The sequence below is a fragment of the Anomaloglossus baeobatrachus genome, chromosome 4, assembly GCF_048569485.1.
Source record: "Anomaloglossus baeobatrachus isolate aAnoBae1 chromosome 4, aAnoBae1.hap1, whole genome shotgun sequence".
Taxonomy (NCBI): Eukaryota; Metazoa; Chordata; class Amphibia; order Anura; family Aromobatidae; genus Anomaloglossus; species Anomaloglossus baeobatrachus.
This window is the reverse complement of record NC_134356.1, coordinates 337,436,821-337,457,993: the sequence shown is the minus strand read 5'-3', so window position 1 is coordinate 337,457,993 and position 21,173 is coordinate 337,436,821. Positions and strand designations below refer to the sequence as shown.

General features: G+C 41.3%; 1 protein-coding gene across 1 annotated transcript in view; it reads left to right on the top strand.

Annotated features, from left to right (window-relative positions):
• The window catches only part of AASS (aminoadipate-semialdehyde synthase), a 151,909-nt gene that overhangs the window by 71,352 nt on the left and 59,384 nt on the right, over positions 1-21,173 (top strand). The window contains exons 3-9 of the mRNA XM_075345058.1: positions 9,288-9,464; positions 16,740-16,824; positions 18,038-18,105; positions 18,252-18,398; positions 19,206-19,284; positions 19,360-19,487; positions 19,699-19,847. Of these exons, the coding sequence (XP_075201173.1) occupies positions 9,288-9,464; positions 16,740-16,824; positions 18,038-18,105; positions 18,252-18,398; positions 19,206-19,284; positions 19,360-19,487; positions 19,699-19,847 (833 nt within the window). The remainder of the gene's footprint in view (positions 1-9,287; positions 9,465-16,739; positions 16,825-18,037; positions 18,106-18,251; positions 18,399-19,205; positions 19,285-19,359; positions 19,488-19,698; positions 19,848-21,173) is intronic.

Genomic DNA, 21,173 nt, shown 5'->3' with positions numbered 1-21,173 from the left:
TAAGTGAAAAATAAATTATATACACAATTGAAACCAGATTTTACATACACAACTAAACAGACACATATGCATGTTTTTCTCACTGTCTAATATGAAATCAAAATAAACCTTTCCTGTGTTAGGTCAATTAGGATTACCAAAATTATTTATATTTGCCAAATGCCAGAATAATGAGAGAGCGAGAATGAGTTAAGGCATTTTTATTACTTTCTGCAAAGTCAAAAGTTTACATACATTTCATTAGTATTTGGTACCATTGCCCTTAAACAGTATGACTTGGGTCAAACGGTTTGGATATCCTTTCACAATCTTCTCATAATAGTTGGTAGAAATTTTGGCTAATTCCTCCTGACAGAACTGGTGTAAGTGAGCCATGATTGTAGGTCACCTTGCTCACACCTTCCTTTTCAGCATTGCCCATAAATTTTCAATAGGATTCAGATCAGGGCTTTGTGATGGCCACTCCAAAACATTGACTTTGTTATCCTTAAGCCACTTTGCAACCAGTTTGGCAGTACCTACCTGCTAGGGGGGGACCCTAGGCTATCCCTAACCTCAGGGTTACTCCTGATGATGGAGATGCCTGAGTCCCATGCCAGGCTATGCACCTGACTACTACTAGTCTGATACTCCCCTCTCACCAGGGAAGGAGGGGGCAGGAGTGTGATAAAAAAAGAGATAAAGACAGACAAGGGAAAACCAAAACTCTGACACACTATGCACACACAGGAATAGACAATGAGAGACTCAAGAGTAAAGCAAGAGCAGGAAGGTAACAACAAAAAGACAACAAGGGTTAACTCCATACTCAACAAAAATTACAACCATCAGATTGTCTGGATCACAACAGCTCACTAGACCATCTAAAGTAAACTATAGCTGGCATAAGTGGAAAGAACTAGCCAGCATATAGAAGAGGGGAGCAAATGTATTTGGCTTCCCCACAACATGTGATCAGAGGAAACTAACAAGCAGACTAGTGGAGATTAACTCTTGCTAGCCTGCCTATCAATTACCAGTCTGAAGGTAGACATCAGAGTCTGCCTACGTTTATCACAGACACCAGAGAAGTGGTCTGAACAGAACCCAATGCTGACATAACAGTCGGCAAAGTTTGCAAAAAAGCTGTGTGACAATGGATCAGTCATTATCACAATTCTCTATTCTGAGGTAAAAACTGTATTCAATGAAGACTTTCCCATTACTGAAATAGGAGATAGCAGTTGTTACTGGTGATTTTATAACAATGGGAGGAGGGAGACGCTAGATACAGAGGGAGGAGGGGGTAGAGCTCTGCATCTAGCTCCTCCTTCTGTCTCTAGCTCCTCTTTCCTCCCATCAGGTTTTAACACAGAATTGAAACTTTTGATAATGACTAATGAATTCTGACAGATAAATTGTCAGATAAATATAAATTGTCAAATTGTCAGATAAAATATATTGCAAAGTTGCTTATTTTCATGAGTAGTATTGATTTATGAAAGAAAGTGTAACCGTTGTTTTAATTGTTAACATATTTTCCACTAGCAAAGCTGGGGCTATTTTGCTAGTTAAATAAATAAGTAAAAAACAAATAAATAATAACAAAATGAAAACCCACTGTCAGTCCAAATCTGTTACTAGTCCCATTCCCATTGGAATAAAAGTATTCAATATATAAAAATAATTGTTACAGAAATGGGAATATATTTTTAAATTCATTTGAGTGGTCTTTTGTGGTCAGAAAGTTTAAAATAAATGTGAAAAACGAAGTACCGGTATTCTCTTATTTTCCCACCGACAGGGCTGTATTTACCATTAGGCACCCGTGGTCCCGTGCCTGGAGCGGCAGGATGCGGGGAGGCGGCACCTTCTAGCAGTAAAAAAAAAAAAATATATATATTTTTTTTTACACATCCATTAAATCCGCTGTATTTTCGGAGGAGGGAGGGGGGAGAGGCGCACCTCCATTTATTTGTATCCGCGTCAATTAAGATGCGAATGCAGACAAACTGCGGCGGCAGGGCATAGAGAGCTGATTGACCTCGGAACTGCCGGCGCCTGCACTTCCGGGGTCACAGGCACTCCAATCAGCTCCTTCCTCTGTGCTGCGTCCAATGCTGTGTGGACGTCACATGCAGAGCTCACAGCAGGACGCCGTAGAGGACACCGCGATGGAAGCCGGTGTCAGAAGAGGATACTCACATGAGCCAGGAAGATGACGGCGGGCCCTGGAGAAGGTAAGTGCTCGCAGAGCTGAAGATTCATAAGGAGCGTGGGGTGTCTCTAATGCAGACTGGAGATCTGCACATGTGGTGGGGGGAGAGAGGCTGATACTGGGGGAGACTTGGGGGAAGAGAAGCTGATACTGGGGGAGGCTGGGAGGAGAGAGTCTGATGCTGGGGGAGGCTGGGAGGGGGGAGGCTGGGAGGGGGGAGGCTAATGCTGGGGGAGGCTAGGAGGGGGGAGGCTGACGCTGGGGGAGGCTGACGCTGGGGGAGGCTGGGAGGAGGAAGGCTGATGCTGAGGGAGGCTGATGCTGGGGGAGGCTGGGAGGAGGGAGGCTGATGCTGGGGGAGGCTGGGAGGAGGGAGGCTGAATCTGGAGGAGGCTGATGCTGGGAGAGGCTGGGAGGGGGGGGGCTGATGCTGGGGGAGGCTGATGCTGGGGGAGGCTAGGAGGGGGGAGGCTGGGAGGGGGGAGGCTGACGCTGGGGGAGGCTGGGAAGAGGGAGGCTGATGCTGAGGGAGGCTGATGCTGGGGGAGGCTGATGCTGGGGGAGGCTGGGAGGAGGGAGGCTGATGCTGGGGGAGGCTGAGAGGAGGGAGGCTGATGCTGTGGGAGGCTGATGCTGGGGGGAGGCTGATGCTTGGAGAGGCTAGGAGGGGTGAGGCTGATGCTGGGGGAGGCTGACGCTGGGGGAGGCTGGGAGGAGGGAGGCTGATGCTGAGGGAGGCTGATGCTGGGGGAGGCTGGCAGGAGAGAGACTGATGCTGGGGGAGGCTGGGAGGAGGGAGGCTGATGCTGGGTGGAGGGAGGCTGATGCTGAGGGAGGCTGATGCTGGGGGAGGCTGGGAGGAGAGAGGCTAATGCTGGGGGAAGCTGTGGGAGAGAGGCTGATGCTGGGGGAGAGAGGCTGATGCTGCGGGAAGCTGGGGAAGAGAGGCTGATGCTGGGGGAGAGAGGCTGAAGCTGGGGGAGGCTGGGGGGGAGAGAGGCTGATGCTGGGGGACGCTGGGGGGAGAGAGGTTGATGCTGGGGGAGAGGCTGCTGCTGGAGACGGGGGAGAGAGGCTGCTGCTGGGGGAATGGGAGAGAGGGGCCAATGCTAGAGACAGAGGACAAGGGTTGAGGGATAGTGCAATGACAAAATCGATGGGGGGCAGTGTAAGGACTCAGAATGAAAGGGGGGCAGCATTGGGAGCTCATTATGGAGAAGGGACAGCATGTGTGGGCTCAGTATGGAGTGGAGCAATGTAGGGGAGTCAATATCAAGAGTGGGGTAATGTGTGTGTGTGTGTGTGTGTGTGTGGGGGGGTGTCTCAGCATAAGCGTTAGTGTGGTAGTCTTAGTATGATGAATGGGTCAGCATGGAGGTGTCATTATGGAAAAGAGGAAGGCAGCATTAGGAGCTCATGGAGAGGGGCAGCATGCATGGGACACTTTGAGGAGGGGGCAGCATGCATGGGACATTGTGAGGAGGGGGCAGCATGCATGGGACATTGTGAGGAGGGGGCAGCATGCATGGGACATTGTGAGGAGGGGCAGCATGCATGGGACACTGTGAGGAGGGGGCAGCATGCATGGGACATTGGGAGGAGGGGGCAGCATGCATGGGACATTGTGAGGAGGGGGCAGCATGCATGGGACATTGTGAGGAGGGGGAAGCATGCATGGGACATTGTGAGGAGGGGGCAGCATGCATGGGACATTGTGAGGAGGGGGCAGCATGCATGGGACATTGTGAGGAGGGGGCAGCATGCATGGGACATTGTGAGGAGGGGGGAGCATGCATAAGACATTGTAAGGAGGGGGAAGCATGCATGGGACATTGTGAGGAGGGGGCAGCATGCATAAGACATTGTAAGGAGGGGGAAGCATGCATGGGACATTGTGAGGATGGGGCAGCATGCATGGGACATTGTGAGGAGGGGGCAGCATGATGTGAGGTCAATGTGCAGATCATATTTCATATTTGAGGAAGGTGTGGTGGGTATAATTTATAAGGGAGGGCAGTGTGTAGTTTATTAGGGGCAGTGTGACAGTCACAGTATATAAGTGGGGACGGTGTGGTGGGAATATTTTATACTCATGCTATGTTTTGATGTGCCTGTGGTGATCCCCATTGGGGGAGGGGGGTTAGTGCCCTTCGTTTCTCATTGATACTTTTTCAAGTGTTTTACAGAGTAGATCTGCCTTAAAAAGAGGTCGTGTGCGAAAACTCAGTGTTATGTTGTCACTAAGGGGCGCGACCACTTAAAGTGCCTAGGGCAGCACGAAGGCAAAATACAGCCCTGCCCACCGATATTGCCTGATATCTGCAAAAAAAACTCCAAGAGAGTATGACAAAGATAGAAAAATGAGCCCCACATGTCATGAAAAAAAAGCTGGAAAAAGTATTTGAATATCTGAATGAGAACATTTGTTACAGCTCTTTAAACCACTTATGCAGTAAAAGCAAAAATTTTGTTGCGGATAAATGTCCTGGTCCTGAACTGGCTTACCTGGTAAACACTGTAAAAATAGAAATAAACATGGCAAAAACACAGTTTTATTCATCAAACCGACCCATAAAAAATTGGAATAAAATCTGATCAAATAGTGTTGTTTAAGCAATAGTTGTATTACAGAAAATATCAACTCATCCCACAAAAAACAAACTTATTTTCAGTTGAAACCACTGGATAATGACACAATCTTACCAGCTTCTGCCAGCATCTTCACAAGGTCTTTTGCTTTTGTTTTTGGGTTGATATGCACATGTCTGACCAAGACACGTTCATCTCTGATACACAGAACCCGTCTCCTTTCTAAGCGGTATGATGGCTGGACATTCCCATGTTTTTTTTACTATTGTTTGTACAGATGAACGAGCCACCTTCAGGTATCTGGAAATTGCATTCAAGAATGAACCAGACTTTTGCAAGTCCACAATTCTTTTCATGAGATCTTGGCTAATTTCTTTTGACGTTTCCATGATGCTACACAAAGAAGCAGTGTGTTTCAGGCGTGCATCAAGATACATCCACATGTGTCTTCAATTAACTCAGATGTTGCCAATAAACTTATCAGAAGCTTCCAAAGACATGACATCATCATATGGGCTGTCCCATATTGTTTAAAGGCATTGTACTCTGAATGTATGTAAACGTCTGACTTTGCAGAAAGTAATAAAAAAGGTCTTAAAACATTCTCTCATTATTCTGGCAAATATAAATAATTTTGGTAATCCTAATTGACCTAACACGGGAAAGTTTTATTCTGATTTAATGTCAGATAGAAAGAAAAACATGCAGATGTGTCTTTTTATATAGGGTATGTAAATGTCTGGTGGGAAAATAAAAAAAAGTTAGAACTCTCAAAATAAGGCAATGCAAAAAAACTATTTTTTATTTTATAAGAAAAAAAATAGCCAAGCGTAAAAATTACCATATATAAATCAAGTATTGCAATGATAGTGACCTAAAAAAAAAAAAAAAAAGTTGTATTGTTGCTTGACTTAGAAAAAAATAAATAAGAAAAAGTATAAATTCAAGAAATGCCATTTTTTTTGTTTTATTCTGCCCTCCAAAAATTGGAATAGAAAGCAATAAAAAAATATAATTTTTCTACCCCCAAAGTAATGGTACCAATATTTTCAATAAACAAGCCTAAATGCCATGTAGCTCTATAGGCAGAAAAATCAACATTACAGTTCTCAAAATATAGTGATGCAAAAATATGTTTGAGAGAAAAATAATGTTTTTAGCATGTAAAATAGTAAAGCATAAAAAATCCTACAGTATATAAATCTGGTATTGCTGTAATTGTACTGGTCTGAAGTATAAAGATGTTGGATAACTTTTAAAGCAGAGTAAGCAAGTAAAAAAAAGCAGCATTTTTTTTTCTGCTGCTGTTTATTTGTCCTTTCTGCCTCCGAAAAATTGGAATAAGGCTTGGTTCACATTTATCCTGTGCTCTAGGCTGAGCACTTACATCAGGATTTCATTTAAATCTACAAAAAACTTATGTCAGATGAAACTCCTCTGGAAACATTCATTATAATAAGTCAGATGGAGTCACTTGGGCTCTACGTACCTATTTTCCCTCTATGCATATAATCGATACTGCTGCAACAGAGGCCATACGGAGTCTAGAGTACTTCTTCTTCTTCATTATAGTGAATGCTTCCATCATGGATTCTGTCCGAATAACAATGTTTGGGTATTTTGATGGAAACCTCCAAGCGCAGAGAGTAGAGAACAGGATAAATATGCACTGTGCCTTAAAAACAATCCAAAATGTTATTTATCCCAAGAAAGTACCAATAAAAACTTCAACTTATCCCCCAAAGAAACAAGCCACCACTATGGTTTGTCATCTATCAATGAAAAAATAAAAATACCAACCCCTTCTATCTCAGCCCGAAATACTCCAGATAGCACTTAGCATTCACATGCTTAACATTGTTGTATTGGGGAGAACTGACTTAAGGGTATGACCGCACTTTGCGTTTCCACCTGTGTTTCAGCTGCTTTTTAGATCCGTTTTGAACTGCACCTTTTCATGCCAAAAGGCATGCGTTTTAATTTTCCAGCAAAGTCAATGGTAAATGTTGATTTTCAGACCGCACTTTGCCTTTCTAAACGTTGCGTTTAATTTGCATATTTTGTGGCAAAAAACATGTGTTCAAAGAAGCAGCATGTCAATTGTTTTTGCCATTTCTGCAGCGTTTTACTAACTTTGAAGTCAATGAGAAGTGTTAAAAAGCAACAAACATCAAAATTCCAGCGTTTTACATGCTTTTTAGGTGTAGAAACATTGACTGCAAAAACGCATGCTTTTCTGACATTAAAATAATGGAATAATATGTCCCTTTACACACACACATAGTCCGATAATAAAATTTATGAAAATTATGATTTAATTGATATTTTAGCAATAAATATGATATTACCGCTATAATTTCATGAAATATAACTATTATCTTTAATAATTCAAATATTATATGTTTTGCTTTTTTTTTCTCTTTTTTCATTCAGTTTGACTATTTAATCTTTATTTAGCAGTATCTTGATGTTCAAAACGCATCTGTCAAAACGCAACGGCAAAAGCATGTAAAAAGCGCTGAAAACGCATCTAAAACGCGGTAAATACGCATGCATTTTCAGCGCTAAATTTCTGAAAAAGGCAACTTTGGTCAAATCAATTAAGCTCAAAATGTGCATTTAAAACTGCAAGTAGGACGACGCAAAGTGCGGTCATACCCTAACACCTACACCCCTCAATGAATTCTTGTAGGGATGTGGGTGAGCATTTTGACACTACAGGTGTTCCACAGAATATTATATTTTTATTCATTAGAGATCACAAATATATGTTTTAATTTCCACTAAAATGTTTTAGCCCTAGATTTTTCAAGCTTACATTTGACCAAATACCAGGTTTCTTGTGCATGTCATGCAGGAAATTTATTAAGTGTTTTAAACCATTTGTACCTACGCAAAGGAGCTTGGTTTTGCCAAGACAGGGACTTGACTTCATATACTATGCAATGCCAAAGTGCCAAAAAATACATCAACGTTTGCTCACAAATTTCTGTCACTAAGCCAGCGAATAGGTGGTGTGAAGACTGTTCAAATGTGTGCCAAGTTTATCCAAAGCCTCAGATCAAGTTGGTGCATTTTAAGTTAAAAAAAACAAACTAGTTTTCCTAAATCTGCCCTATAGTGAGTTGGCAAATCACAGCGGAAATGGCTGAACTACTTTTCATCATTAGAAATCCTGTCACACATGCCAATGCAAGATGTTTTCCAAATTAAACTGGTTGTCCAGTTTAAATAAATTATCACCCATCTGCTGGACCTACCACTTGGACCTACATCACAAAGTAACACAGCAGGTAAGATACCCGACTATTGCTCCATCCATTCTGTATGTGGCTTCTGAAAAAAGTCAATCATACCGTTTGGTGGCCCCATGGGGAATGAATGGAGCATGGCCACTGCCACACCATTTTAACAATGATTAAAGTTAACCATGTCTCACCTATATGACCCCCCCATGTGCAGAGAGGTGATAACTTGTTGAGTTTTTCTTAAACTGTTTTATTTATTCAAAGGTTTTTATAATTTCACTAACAAAAAACTAGCATGAAATAAAATACAAACTCAATCGGAATTTTCGCTCAATTAAGATATACGGGGGGATACACAGGACACATACAGATAAGTGGATAAACATGAAGTCAGTCAAGGGAGGGAAAGGATAATGTATATTACTAAATTAATAATGCGTACGAAATGGCAGGGTGTCTCCGTCACCTGTCCAAAACTTCATCTAGCAACATATAAGTCCCAGGATATCCAAATCTTCTAAAAGGCATCCAGCTAGTTAATAATAGAGGAAGTTAGGTATTCCATTCTTCTTGTGTCTCTAATCCTATTCTACAACTCTTGAAGGGTAGGCAGGAGAGGTTTTTTTCCAATGCATGGTAATAGACATTTCACCAAAGTACAGATATGCAAAAACATCCTAGCTGTGTTCCTGGTCATTCCCACTGGCGGAACATTAGGTGTTTAAATAAGTGGCTCTAAACCAACCCTAAAGCCCAAGATCTTAAAAATCAAGTCCTTCACCCCCTTCCAGAAATTGGCTAGAACTCCACAATAATATCAGGCAGAGTCCCCACGTCTCTCATACACCTCCAACAATATAACTTGTTTTAATCTGACAACCCCCTTAAGGAAACCACAATAAAGATGAATAATAATTAAATTTTTTGTTAAACTGCGCCAGTGGGTCAGAGCAATATATATGACAAAAATTTTGAATGTGAAAAGTACATTAAATCATAATGGTAAATTAAAATTCAGAAACAAAAAACAGAGGGCTCCATTCCACATATTTCTGTCACTTATTGGTATTGTATTGATATATTGATTTTATCTGTCTAGCTCTTTAATGTCAGTGATTTTATACAGTTACGGTATGTTGTTTGAGCAGTTTAGAATTGATTATAAGTCAGTACCAAACTACTGACCCATATACCGTATATGTGGTTTATGCTATTGTTTTAACCCTTTATAATAGTAGCTGTTTCTTTTTAAGGACTATATCAAAGCTGGTGGAATTCTTCAGGAAGACATTTCCGAAGCGTCCCTTATTGTGGGTGTGAAGAGGCCCCCAGAGGAAAAACTCATTCCGAAAAAGACCTATGCTTTCTTCTCTCATACAATAAAGGCTCAAGAGGCAAATATGTCATTGTTGGATGAAATTCTGAAACAGGTAATTATTAACACTGTTTCTCTGCTCTACTTATCACTACAAAAAGATTGAAAACATAACATTTATTTAATATTTTTCCAAACACTGGCCATAAATGAAAAGTAGGTCACTTATATGTACACCGATATTGTTACTGTGTTTCTCCGAAAATAAGACCGAGTCTTTTATTATTTTTTTGCTCCGTTAGGGATTAATTTCGGGGGTTGTCCTTTTTTTTTTTTTTTTTTTTCCATGAACAACAATCTAAATTTATTCTTGAACAAAGAAATCAACATATATTCAAATATAACAATATTGACTAGACATAAACAATATAATCTGTCAGGGAGCATGTTGTCAAAATGGCTGCATGATCCCCCTTTATAATGATGGACAGGAATAGTCTGGTAATAAAATCCTACAATAAATAAACCTGTGTGTGACCGCAAATTTGAGTACAACATTCTTATATTAAAAAATAAAAAAGCCTTTATTGATACAATTACAATATGTAATAAAATATATTGAGAGTAGGTATATCAAAGCAAAATCAAGAAAATACCCAAGAAATTGGAGATGTAAGTTCAATCAGTGTGCAAAATATATATGGAAACCTACAGTGCCTACAAGTAGTATTCAACCCCCTGCAGATTTAGCAGGTTTGATAAGATGCAAATAAGTTAGAGCCTGCAAACTTCAAACAAGAGCAGGATTTATTAACAGATGCATAAATCTTACAAACCAACAAGTTATGTTGCTCAGTTAAATTTTAATACATTTTCAACATAAAAGTGTGGGTCAATTATTAGTCAACCCCTAGGTTTAATATTTTGTGGAATAACCCGTGTTTGCAATTACAGCTAATAATCGTCTTTTATAAGACCTGATCAGGTCGGCACAGGTCTCTGGAGTTATCTTGGCCCACTCCTCCATGCAGATCTTCTCCAAGTTATCTAGGTTCTTTGGGTGTCTCATGTGGATTTTAATCTTGAGCTCCTTCCACAAGTTTTCAATTGGGTTAAGGTCAGGAGACTGACTAGGCCACTGCAACACCTTGATTTTTCCCTCTTGAACCAGGCCTTGGTTTTCTTGGCTGTTTGCTTTGGGTCGTTGTCTTGTTGGAAGATGAAATGACGACCCATCTTAAGATCCTTGATGGAGGAGCGGAGGTTCTTGGCCAAAATCTCCAGGTAGGCCGTGCTATCCATGAGAAACAGCCCCACAGCATGATGCTGCCACCACCATGCTTGACTGTAGGGATGGTATTCTTGGGGTCGTATGCAGTGCCATCCAGTCTCCAAACGTCACGTGTGTGGTTGGCACCAAAGATCTCGATCTTGGTCTCATCAGACTAGAGAACCTTGAACCAGTCTGTCTCAGAGTCCTCCAAGTGATCATGAGCAAACTGTAGACGAGCCTTGACATGACGATTTGAAAGTAAAGGTACCTTACGGGCTCGTCTGGAACGTCTGGAACGGAGACCATTGCGGTGGAGTACGTTACTTATGGTATTGACTGAAACCAATGTCCCCACTGCCATGAGATCTTCCCGGAGCTCCTTCCTTGTTGTCCTTGGGTTAACCTTGACTCTTCGGACAAGCCTGGCCTCGGCACGGATGGAAACTTTCAAAGACTGTCCAGGCCGTGGAAGGCTAACAGTAGTTCCATAAGCCTTCCACTTCCGGATGATGCTCCCAACAGTGGAGACAGGTAGGCCCAACTTCTTGGAAAGGGTTTTGTACCCCTTGCCAGCCTTGTGACCCTCGACGATCTTGTCTCTGATGGCCTTGGAATGCTCCTTTGTCTTTCCCATGTTGATCAAGTATGAGTGCTGTTCACAAGTTTGGGGAGGGTCTTAATTAGTCAGAAAAGGCTGGAAAAAGAGATCATTAATCCAAACATGTGAAGCTCATTGTTCTTTGTGCCTGAAATACTTCTTAATACTTTAGGGGAACCAAACAGAATTCTTGTGGTTTGAGGGGTTGAATAATAAATGACCCTCTGAATAAACTTTTCACAATTTAAAAGAAAAATAAAAAAAGAAATAACATTCTTTTTTGCTGCAGTGCATTTCACACTTCCAGGCTGATCTACAGTCCAAATGTCACAATGCCAAGTTAATTCCGAATGTGTAAACCTGCTAAATCTGCAGGGGGTTGAATACTACTTGTAGGCACTGTTTATCCCATAGATTGCCAGTTTATATGAAAGAGTAAAATATTTTAAAACCCGACAGACTAAAGGCTGCTTTACACCAGACAATCTATCGTGCGATAGATCGTCGGGGTCACGGTTTTTGTGACGCACATCCGGCATCGCTGGCGATGCCGGCCTGTGTGACACCTCCTAGCGACACAGTATCGCTCACAAATCGTGAGTCGTGTACTGGTTGCTAGGTTCCATAATATCGTTTAATTTAGTTCATCGTTTCCGTGGTAGCACACGCCGCTCCGTGTGACACCCCGGAAACGATAAACAGCAGCTCACCTGCGTCACGCGGCCGCCGCCGGCTATGTGAAGGAAGGAGGTGGGCGGGATGTTTATGTCCCGCTCATCTCCGCTTCCATTGGCCGGCGGCCGTGTGACGTCGCTGTGACGCCGAACGTCCCTCCCACTCCAAGAAGTGGATGTTCGCCGCCCACAGCGTGGTCGCACGAGAGGTAAGTACGTGTGACGGGGGGTTACCGACTTTGTGCGACACGGGCAGCGATTTGCCCGTGACGCAAAAAGGACGGGGGCGGGTACGATCGATTGTGAAATTGCACAATTGGTCGTACCGTGTAAAGCAGCCTTAAGATCAATGTAGCACCATCTCATATTTCTTAAATTGAATACCAAGCAGAAAGTATGTGATTTCAATGACACTGTGTCCAATAAATAATAGCATATAAAAACAGGCTTATATATTCAAATATAATCATGTCATCACATACACATGGCTCAGTATATCATACCAGCCTGTCTCCTCTTCAGTTCCTCTAAACTCCTGTGGTTAAAAGATCTTTGGTGATATCATGGTCACATGACCATGGTGTGATCAAAGGTCTTTAACCAGTTTTATCCTCAGAATGGAAATGCTGGGCACCTTTAAGAGAGTAAGGGCCCTAGGCAATTCACCAGTCCCCCGTCCCAAACACCAGACCTGATTGTAACTGGGGCTTATTTTTGGAGTAGGGTGCATATTTCTAGAATACGTAAATCACAGTAGAGCTTATTTTCGGGGTAGGTCTTATTTTTGGGGAAACACGGTAGACAAAATGTTGCTATGATCCTTTTCCATTGAGTCGTTAATCCTGAATTCTTTGGTCAAAAGTCACAGTCTCTCTATTTGAAGGCGGCCGTATACTGGTATCTTGTTTTCCCATGAGTTAATATTGAAGTTGATTTTACGCAATAGATCTTGGAATAATAATGATTTCCATAATTGAATGTGATTAAAAAATGTTCCTGTGCTGAGAATCTTATAAATGGTGCCCCTGCTATGTACTGTGTAATGGCCGTGTCTGACCGTACAGGGACATGGGCAAAAGAGAGAATACATATAGCACAGCATGGGATCCTGGCTGATTCTCTTTGTGAGGTAAAGCATTTCCCTGCCTGTTTTTAAAAAATATTAGTGATCCTGCTAATTAGGAGTACTACACTACATTTCTAATTGAAGGTACAGTGGAACCTTGGTTTAAGAGTAACTTGATTTGAGAGCGTTTTGCAAGACAAGCAAAGCTTTTTAAAAATGTATAACTTGGTTTAAGAGCAATGCTTTGCAATAAGAGCAAATTCCCACCCTGCACACACTTCCGGTTCTGTCCTTTCATCGCACTCTGACCCGATCTGGAGGTAATTTTCTGTCCATATGTACTGTATACAGTATGCCACTGCACATTACTATATAGCATTTCTATCAATTTGCATTTTTGGATATAGTATTGTACTCTCTTTCGGCTTACAAGTACAGCACATTGCTTATACTGTACCTCCCGCACACCAACAACTCTATTGGAAGCTAGTGTGCAGTTTAATTTGTTTTATGTTTTTTACTGTACAGTATTTTGTATTAGTGTACTGTAATAATTTTATATGAATACAGTACATTATTTTGTATTCGTGTAATAAGTTTGTATAAATACAGTAAATATTGTTGGGCTGTGGAACAAATTGTCTGCATTTCAATTATTTCCTGGGAAAATTCGCTTTGGTATAAGAGTAACTTGGTTTAAGAGCTCACTCCCGGAACCAATTATGTTCGTAATCCAAGGTTTCACTGTATTTGCAAATATAATTATTACACCCACTACATATTGGGATAGGATCTTGGAGATGGGATTAGCCCTTGAAACCCATTTTCAGATTTTATTTTATACAGTCCTCCTGAGCTTGATGTGTGGCCCTGGATCCAGGCGATAAGGTGCAGCCTGGTTTAGACTGGCGTATTTCACAGTCTGTAAACAGCCTGTAATGCCTGGAATGACCATTAAATATGCAGTGTGAATCTGACCTAATGATCAGACTTGTCCTAGGTTTTCTGTTTCTTTTGCCTGCACTGTGGCTTCTTTACTAGCTATTTGTACAGTATATGCATTGATGCTTCTATATGTTCTAACATTAAAAAATTCTTCTCAATATTTCTCTTTAGGAATGTACTGCTCACTAGCCCTTAGGGAGGCCATCTTTACGGACAGTTAAGGCCAGCAATATTGTTTTGCTTCTGACCTAAACTGTAATAACCCTGATGAGAGCTCAGGATCTGATAGGGAAGGTGACCAGCTATAAAGAGAAAACTCCCTGAGCAAGAGCAAAGGTGGCCAGCCCCTTGGCAATAAGCAGTAAACAAAACTCAAAAGTGACATAGCTGCAAAATGGAGGCAGATAAAAAATACAAGTATAATGCAAACTTATTTTTGCACTGTCTACCTGCAAATACCAATTTAACAACATGAGAATAACTGATTAAGCTTGTTTATATGACTATTGAGCATCTGCTCCCATACATTGTGGCCCCAATACATTAAGATGGAATGAGACGCTCCCGATTTATGAAGAGGTGCATGTCTCCTGGCCATGAATGTAGAGCATTTGACTAGTGGCGCTCAGTTATGCCAGAAGTCTTAAGGGTGCTTTACACGCTGCAACATTGCTACCGATATATTGTCGGGGTCACGTCGTTAGTAACGCACATCCGGCGCCGGTAGCGTCATCGCATTGTATGACACCAAGGAGCGATGATCAACAATCACAAAATCGTTCAAAAACGGTGATCGTTGACACGTCGCTCCTTTCCTTAATATCACTGCTGCCACCGGTACGATGTTGTTCGTACATCGCTATGTGTGACACTGCAGGAACGACAAACATCTCCTTACCTGCGTCAACCGGCAATCCGGAAGGAAGGAGCTGGGCAGGATGTTACGTCCCGCTCATCTTTGCCCCTCCGCTTCTATTGGCTGGCTGCTTAGTGACGTCGCTATGAAGCCGAACGCACCTCCCCCTTGAAGGAGGGATTATTCGGCTGTCACAGCGACGTCGCTGACAAGGTATGTGCGTGTGACGCTGCCGTAGCGATAATGTCCTCTACGGCAGCGATAACCAAATGTCACACGAACGACGGGGGCGGATGCTATCGCGCTCGAAATCGTTAGCAATCGCTAGCGATGTTGCAGCATGTTAAGCACCCTTTACTCCTATCAGGGTCATGAATTAGGCTGCTTTCACACTTGCGTTGAACGGCATCCATTGCATTGCGTTGTGTGATGTATGCAACAGATGCGTTATAGTAGCACAACGGATGCAACGGATCGTACAAAAAAACCTGCAATCCGTTATAGTTTCTTTTTCTTGACTGTACACATCTGGGCATGCGCAGTTGTGTAAAGATGGATTCTAACGGAATCCGCCACCATAGGCGTCCATTATAAAACAACGGATGCCGACGGAATCCTGCAGGTTGCGGTTTTTTTACACTCTGCAAAGCACAGAAAAACGCTACATGCAACGTTCCATCCGCCAGGCGGATGCAACGCAGCGTAGGCTGACGGATGCAACGCAAGGCCATCCGTTGCTATCCGCAGCTAATAGAAGACTATGAGGAAGAAAACGGTTTCCTGCAACGGTTACCGTAATTCCGCAAGGCGGCAGATAGCAACGGATGCCGCACAACGCAAGTGTGAAAGCAGCCTTAGCCGAGACATGCCTTCACACCACCTGCTTCATCCAAGTCGACAGAGCTGGGAGAACCTGCAGTTAAAACAACAAAAATTTTTAAAATGTTTTACACCACTTTTTTGCATGAAAGCTTTGATCAATGGAAGTTAAAAGTTAATTATGTTATTTTTCTCCAGCGTAAAATAAAAGTATAGAGAATATATGGGTCATATATGGGTTGGCATGTCTGTAGCACTAATTGCATCTATTTCTTATGAGATTCCAAAATTGGAACATCTTTTATTAATAATAATAATAATAATAATAATCTTTATTTCTATAGCGCCAACATATTCCGCAGCGCTTTACAATTCAGGAGGATTATATACAAACAAGTAACAGTTATAGAAAATACAATATTTAGAGGAGAAAAAAAAAGAAAAAACACAACCCTGCTCGTGAGAGCTTACAATCTACAATGAGCTGGGGGGGAGGGGCAAGCTACAAGTGCTTATTTACAATGACAATCCAGCCATCTCACGGATATGGGGGCTAGATAATGGCTTCCTGGACCAGTGGGCCAGAGGCTTGAGATGCCTTTGGGTGCCATGGAGTTTGATGTGGAGTTATGTTGTGAGAAGTTGTAGAGGGACTATGTGAATTGAATTTGATTAGGGAGTGTGATAGGCCGCACTAAAATGATGAGTCTTTAGGGTGCGTCTGAAGCTTAGTAAGTTGTGATTTGTCCTAACTTCTTGGAGTAGAGCGTTTTATTGAATTCTTTGCCAGTGGAGAATTAGTTTCCTTTGCAAAAAGAGTGTGTCCATACAGTCTGGCATTGTCAGCACTGATTGGATACTGTGTAGGGGACACAGCTTCACTGGTAACACCCATTAGGATTGATAACAAAGGCGCTGCAAACTGAAGTGTCTACAAAATTGCTACAAAATTGGTATGTATGAAGTATACATATATTTACAAACGGACAAGAAATATGATGGGTCCTCTTTAAGTAATAGTATCACATTTTCTAAATGAGGTTTTCATAATCAACTAAAGCATTTTCTTTTATTCTGTTTTTGTATTGCATTACTTATTATTTTTTTATGGTATTTTTACATGTATGTTAATTATGCATTAATCAATTTTTCTTTAAAGGAAATTCGACTAATTGATTATGAAAAAATGATGGATCATAGGGGAATGCGAGTCGTGGCCTTTGGACAATGGGCTGGTGTAGCAGGTACATGTACTATATTTCTAGAAGATACTACGTAAGGCCCGTTTCACACGTCAGTGAAAAACACTGACGTTCTTCACTGACGTTCTTTACTGACGTGTAAAACACACACATGTCCCTCCGTGTTCCGTGATTCACGGCACAGGTGGGTTGTCCATGTGCAATCCGTGATCCGTGATTGCATATGGACATTACTCACCTGCCTTCACTGCTGCTGTCCATGGTGCTGAATTCCTCGGCTCTCCAGCGTCTGCCCACCGCTCTCAGCACCTACTTCCTGGTCGGCATTTCCTGCTCTCATGAATATTCATGAGCCAGGCAGGAGCTGCCGAGAGCGGAGCAGGCACAGCGAATCGCAGGCAAGGTAAGCTGAAAATTTTGAATATTTAACATGTCTGTGATTTTCTGGTACGTGTTTCACTGATCACACACAGATCACACTATAGTGTGGTCCGTGGGTCATCAGTGATGCCAGAGAAAAACTGACATGTCTCCATGCAGAATCACGGCCAAGGGTGCACGCTGCACGGAGACACGTTCAGTGAAAAATCACTGATGTGTGAGCAGACCCATTGATTAGAATGGGTCTGCGTATGTCAGTGATTCTGGTGCGTTTTAAAAAAAGCACAAACGTACCAGAATCACTGACGAGTGAAAGGGGCTTAAGATACAGTATGTCACAAAAGTGAGTACACCCCTCACATTGTTGTAAATAGTTTTGTTCTATCTTTTCACGGGACAACACTGAAGATATGACACTTTGATACAATGTAAAGTAATCAGTGTGCAGCTTGTATAAAAGTGTAAATTTGGTGTGCCCTCTAAATAACTCAACACAGCCATAAATGTCTAAACCACTGGGAACAAATATATTATAATTACAAAAATGTGAGTGGTGTACTCACTTTTGTGACATACTGTGTATAAATCATGCATCTTACAAGGTGGCGCTGTGACAGACATAAAAATATAAATCCAAATATTAAAAAAATAAATTACAATTAAGAAAAAGGATACTTGGAGTTGAATTTTTGTTCTTTTTAAAAGTTTCTGCACGTGTAAATAATACGGCAATGGTGGCGTCCTATTCTAATAATGCAGAGCCCAGTGATGTGATCGCCTTTTCTCTAAGCCGTGATGGCTTACAGGCATCTATGAGTTCTCTACATTCTCCACCTAAAAACCCCTACTGAACACATTCAATCCATCTTTGCAGGAATGATCAACATGTTGCACGGATTGGGACTGAGATTTCTTGCACTGGGACACCACACTCCTTTCATGGTACGTTGTGTATGTGTAAAATGCAGTAGCGTTATATCAGTTATTAGGCTGAACCTTTGAATAGAATTGAATGTGGGCATGTAGACCATACTCTTGTTACAGTTCTTCCATTGTGCATTTATACTGTGGTTTTTTTTGTTTTTCAGCACATAGGTATGGCTCATAACTACCGAAACAGCAGCCAAGCTGTCCAGGCGGTGCGGGATGCAGGATATGAAATATCTCTTGGCTTGATGCCAAAATCTATTGGACCTCTGACCTTTGTGTTTACTGGAACCGGCAATGTTTCAAAAGTGAGAGAACTTTGTTTTTTTTGTTTTTTTACAGTAAAAAGGAAAAAAAATCAACAAAACAGTTTTCATCAACCAGTGGCTTTGATCAATTTTGCAGCTATTGCATTCAAGTCAAAACATTAAGGCCAAGTGCACACGCTAACTATTTGGTGAGTTTTTTTCCTTCGATATTTGTAAGCCAAAATCAGGAGTGGAGCAAACAGAGGAAAAGTATAATAGAAACATGGGCACCATTTCTGCATTTTTTTTACCCACTCCTTGTTTTGTCTTACAAATACTGAGGTAAAAAACACACCAAATACTCAACGTGTACACGTGGCCTTACAAATACTAAGGTAAAAAATTCACCGAATACTGAAGTAAAAAACTCACCAAATACTGCCTGTGCACGTGGCCTTACAAATACTGAGGTAAAAACTCACCAAATATTGAACGTGTGCACGTGGCATTACAAATACTGAGGTAAAAAACTCACCAAATACTGAACGTGTGCACGTGGCCTTAATGTGAATGATTTATGCAAGGGTGTCGTAGATTTGTCTGATAAGTGGGGACAGCCACTTTACTGTACTAAGATAGATTACAAACGTATCACAGCTTAGTTTATTGACTTATGAAAAAAAAATAAATGAATGTAAATGTCACTTCTTGTCCACACATTCGGTAATGTGCCTAAAGTCCTACACTCAGCCACGTACCTATTCATATAGACTTTCATTTTACACGGCAGGATTTTACGTCAGATGCAGCGAATGCTGAGTTCTTTTTTTATTTTATCATTTTCTTATTTTCGTTTTTGTAAATTAGGGAGCTCAGGAAATGTTTAATGAATTGCCCTGCGAATTTGTAGAACCTCATGAACTGAGAGAAGTTTCCAAGACTGGAGGTAAATCACTTTTCTTAGCAAAGTTTTTTTTGGGCGTCATGTCTACCGTCTAATTATCTGTCATCTTTCCTGTAGATCTCAGAAAAGTGTATGGGACTGTGTTAAGTCGTCATCACCACCTTGTTAGGAAAACTGATGGTGTCTATGATCCAGTCGAATATGACAAGAATCCAGAACTTTATACCTCGAGGTTTAATATTGATGTAAGTGTAGGAGAAGGTTCTTCAGTTCATACTTGGTATTAAATGACTGCGGTAATTAATCAATTAACATGTTCTTATGTCTACCTTCCTATACTTATGTTCTGTAATTTTTTTCTTTGTGCTTTTTTGTTATTGTCATTTATTGCCTTGCCTGTCTATGACACCGCAACTGTTCTAATCCCTTTTTTCCTGTTATTTTTCCCCTTTAAAGATTGCACCTTACACAACTTGTTTAATTAACGGAATATATTGGGATCCACATACGCCCCGTTTGCTCAATAGACAGGATGCTCAAAGGCTTCTAGCTCCGGTTAAATCTACTGCGGTCATCACAGAGGGCTGTCCAGAACTACCACACAAGTAGGTAGCGCTACTGCACCACTATCGGGATGTGCTTGGTTTGTCATGTATACATCTTCAGAGCCATATTCCATTCCGGATTCTGTAATCTAGTTTATGTATAACTGCAAGGAATCTACAAGTGAGTGCTATGTAACAAAGGAGAAAGCAGCTAAGATAATCCAAAATGTGCACATTGAGTTGCCACATGCCCAAACAGTAGTTTTCCATCACATAAGAGGTATTGGGGTATTAAGGAAAAATTGCACAACAAATTGTATGATTCATTTTCTCCTGTTACCCTTGTGAAAATGCAAAATATGGGGATAAAGCAATATTTTTGTAGGAAAAGGTAACATTTTCATTTTTTCCTTCCACATTGCTTTAGTTCCTATGAAGCACTTGAAGAGTTAATACACTTCTTAGATGTGGTTTTGAGCAGTTAGAGGGGTGCAGTTTTTAGAATGCTGTCACATCGTATAGTCACTTAAAATATGATGTGATCCCTAAAACAACATTGGTTTTGTAAATTTTGTTAAAAAAGTGAGAAATTGCTGATACTTTTAACCCTTCTAAGGCTATGTGTCCACGTTGCTTTTTACCTGCTTTTTACCTGCTTTTTTGCTGCTTTTTCAACTGCAGCGTTTAATGCCAAAATGGATGTGTTCTGCTTTTCAAGCATAGTCTATGGGAATTTGGGTTTCTTGTCCGTGCTATGCTGTTCAAACTGCAGCCTTTTTGTGGCAGAAATTTGGGCAAAAACTCTGCTTTGCAGTTCAAAACGCAAATGGCAAAAACATTTGACATGTTGCCTCTTTGAAAAGCAGAGTTTTTGCCCAAAAAATGAAGTACTTAAAAAAACCTACAGTTCGATAATTAGAGGGTATTAATAACTACAAAAACAAAAGAAAAACAAAAAACACTAAAAACAATTTTATTTAGACATATTAATTAAGACATATAAACACATATATCCAGATTTACAAAAATATTGATTCAGGCTGGAGGAGGGGCCAAATTGCCCTTCTACTGACCCTACATTGCTGTGGAGGTTGGCACCCTAAAATAACGTAAATGTGCCCTCGCTCCGCGATGGCTCACCCTCAGTGACGCTGCACTAGGCTAGAGTGCAGCTGGTCTAAGGATAGAGGGAGTGCAAGGGAAGCCTCAGTCAATTATTGGTATGTAACTGTTTGGTAATCTTATTATATTCCTCCTAAGGCGTGCTAATAAATACAATTCTGACCATAGGTTAATCAAAACTCGTGTTCAATGCCAAATATAAAATTCAGAACGTGCAGGTGTACACTTGAATAGCAGAAGTGAATTAAAGATTTTAATATTCTA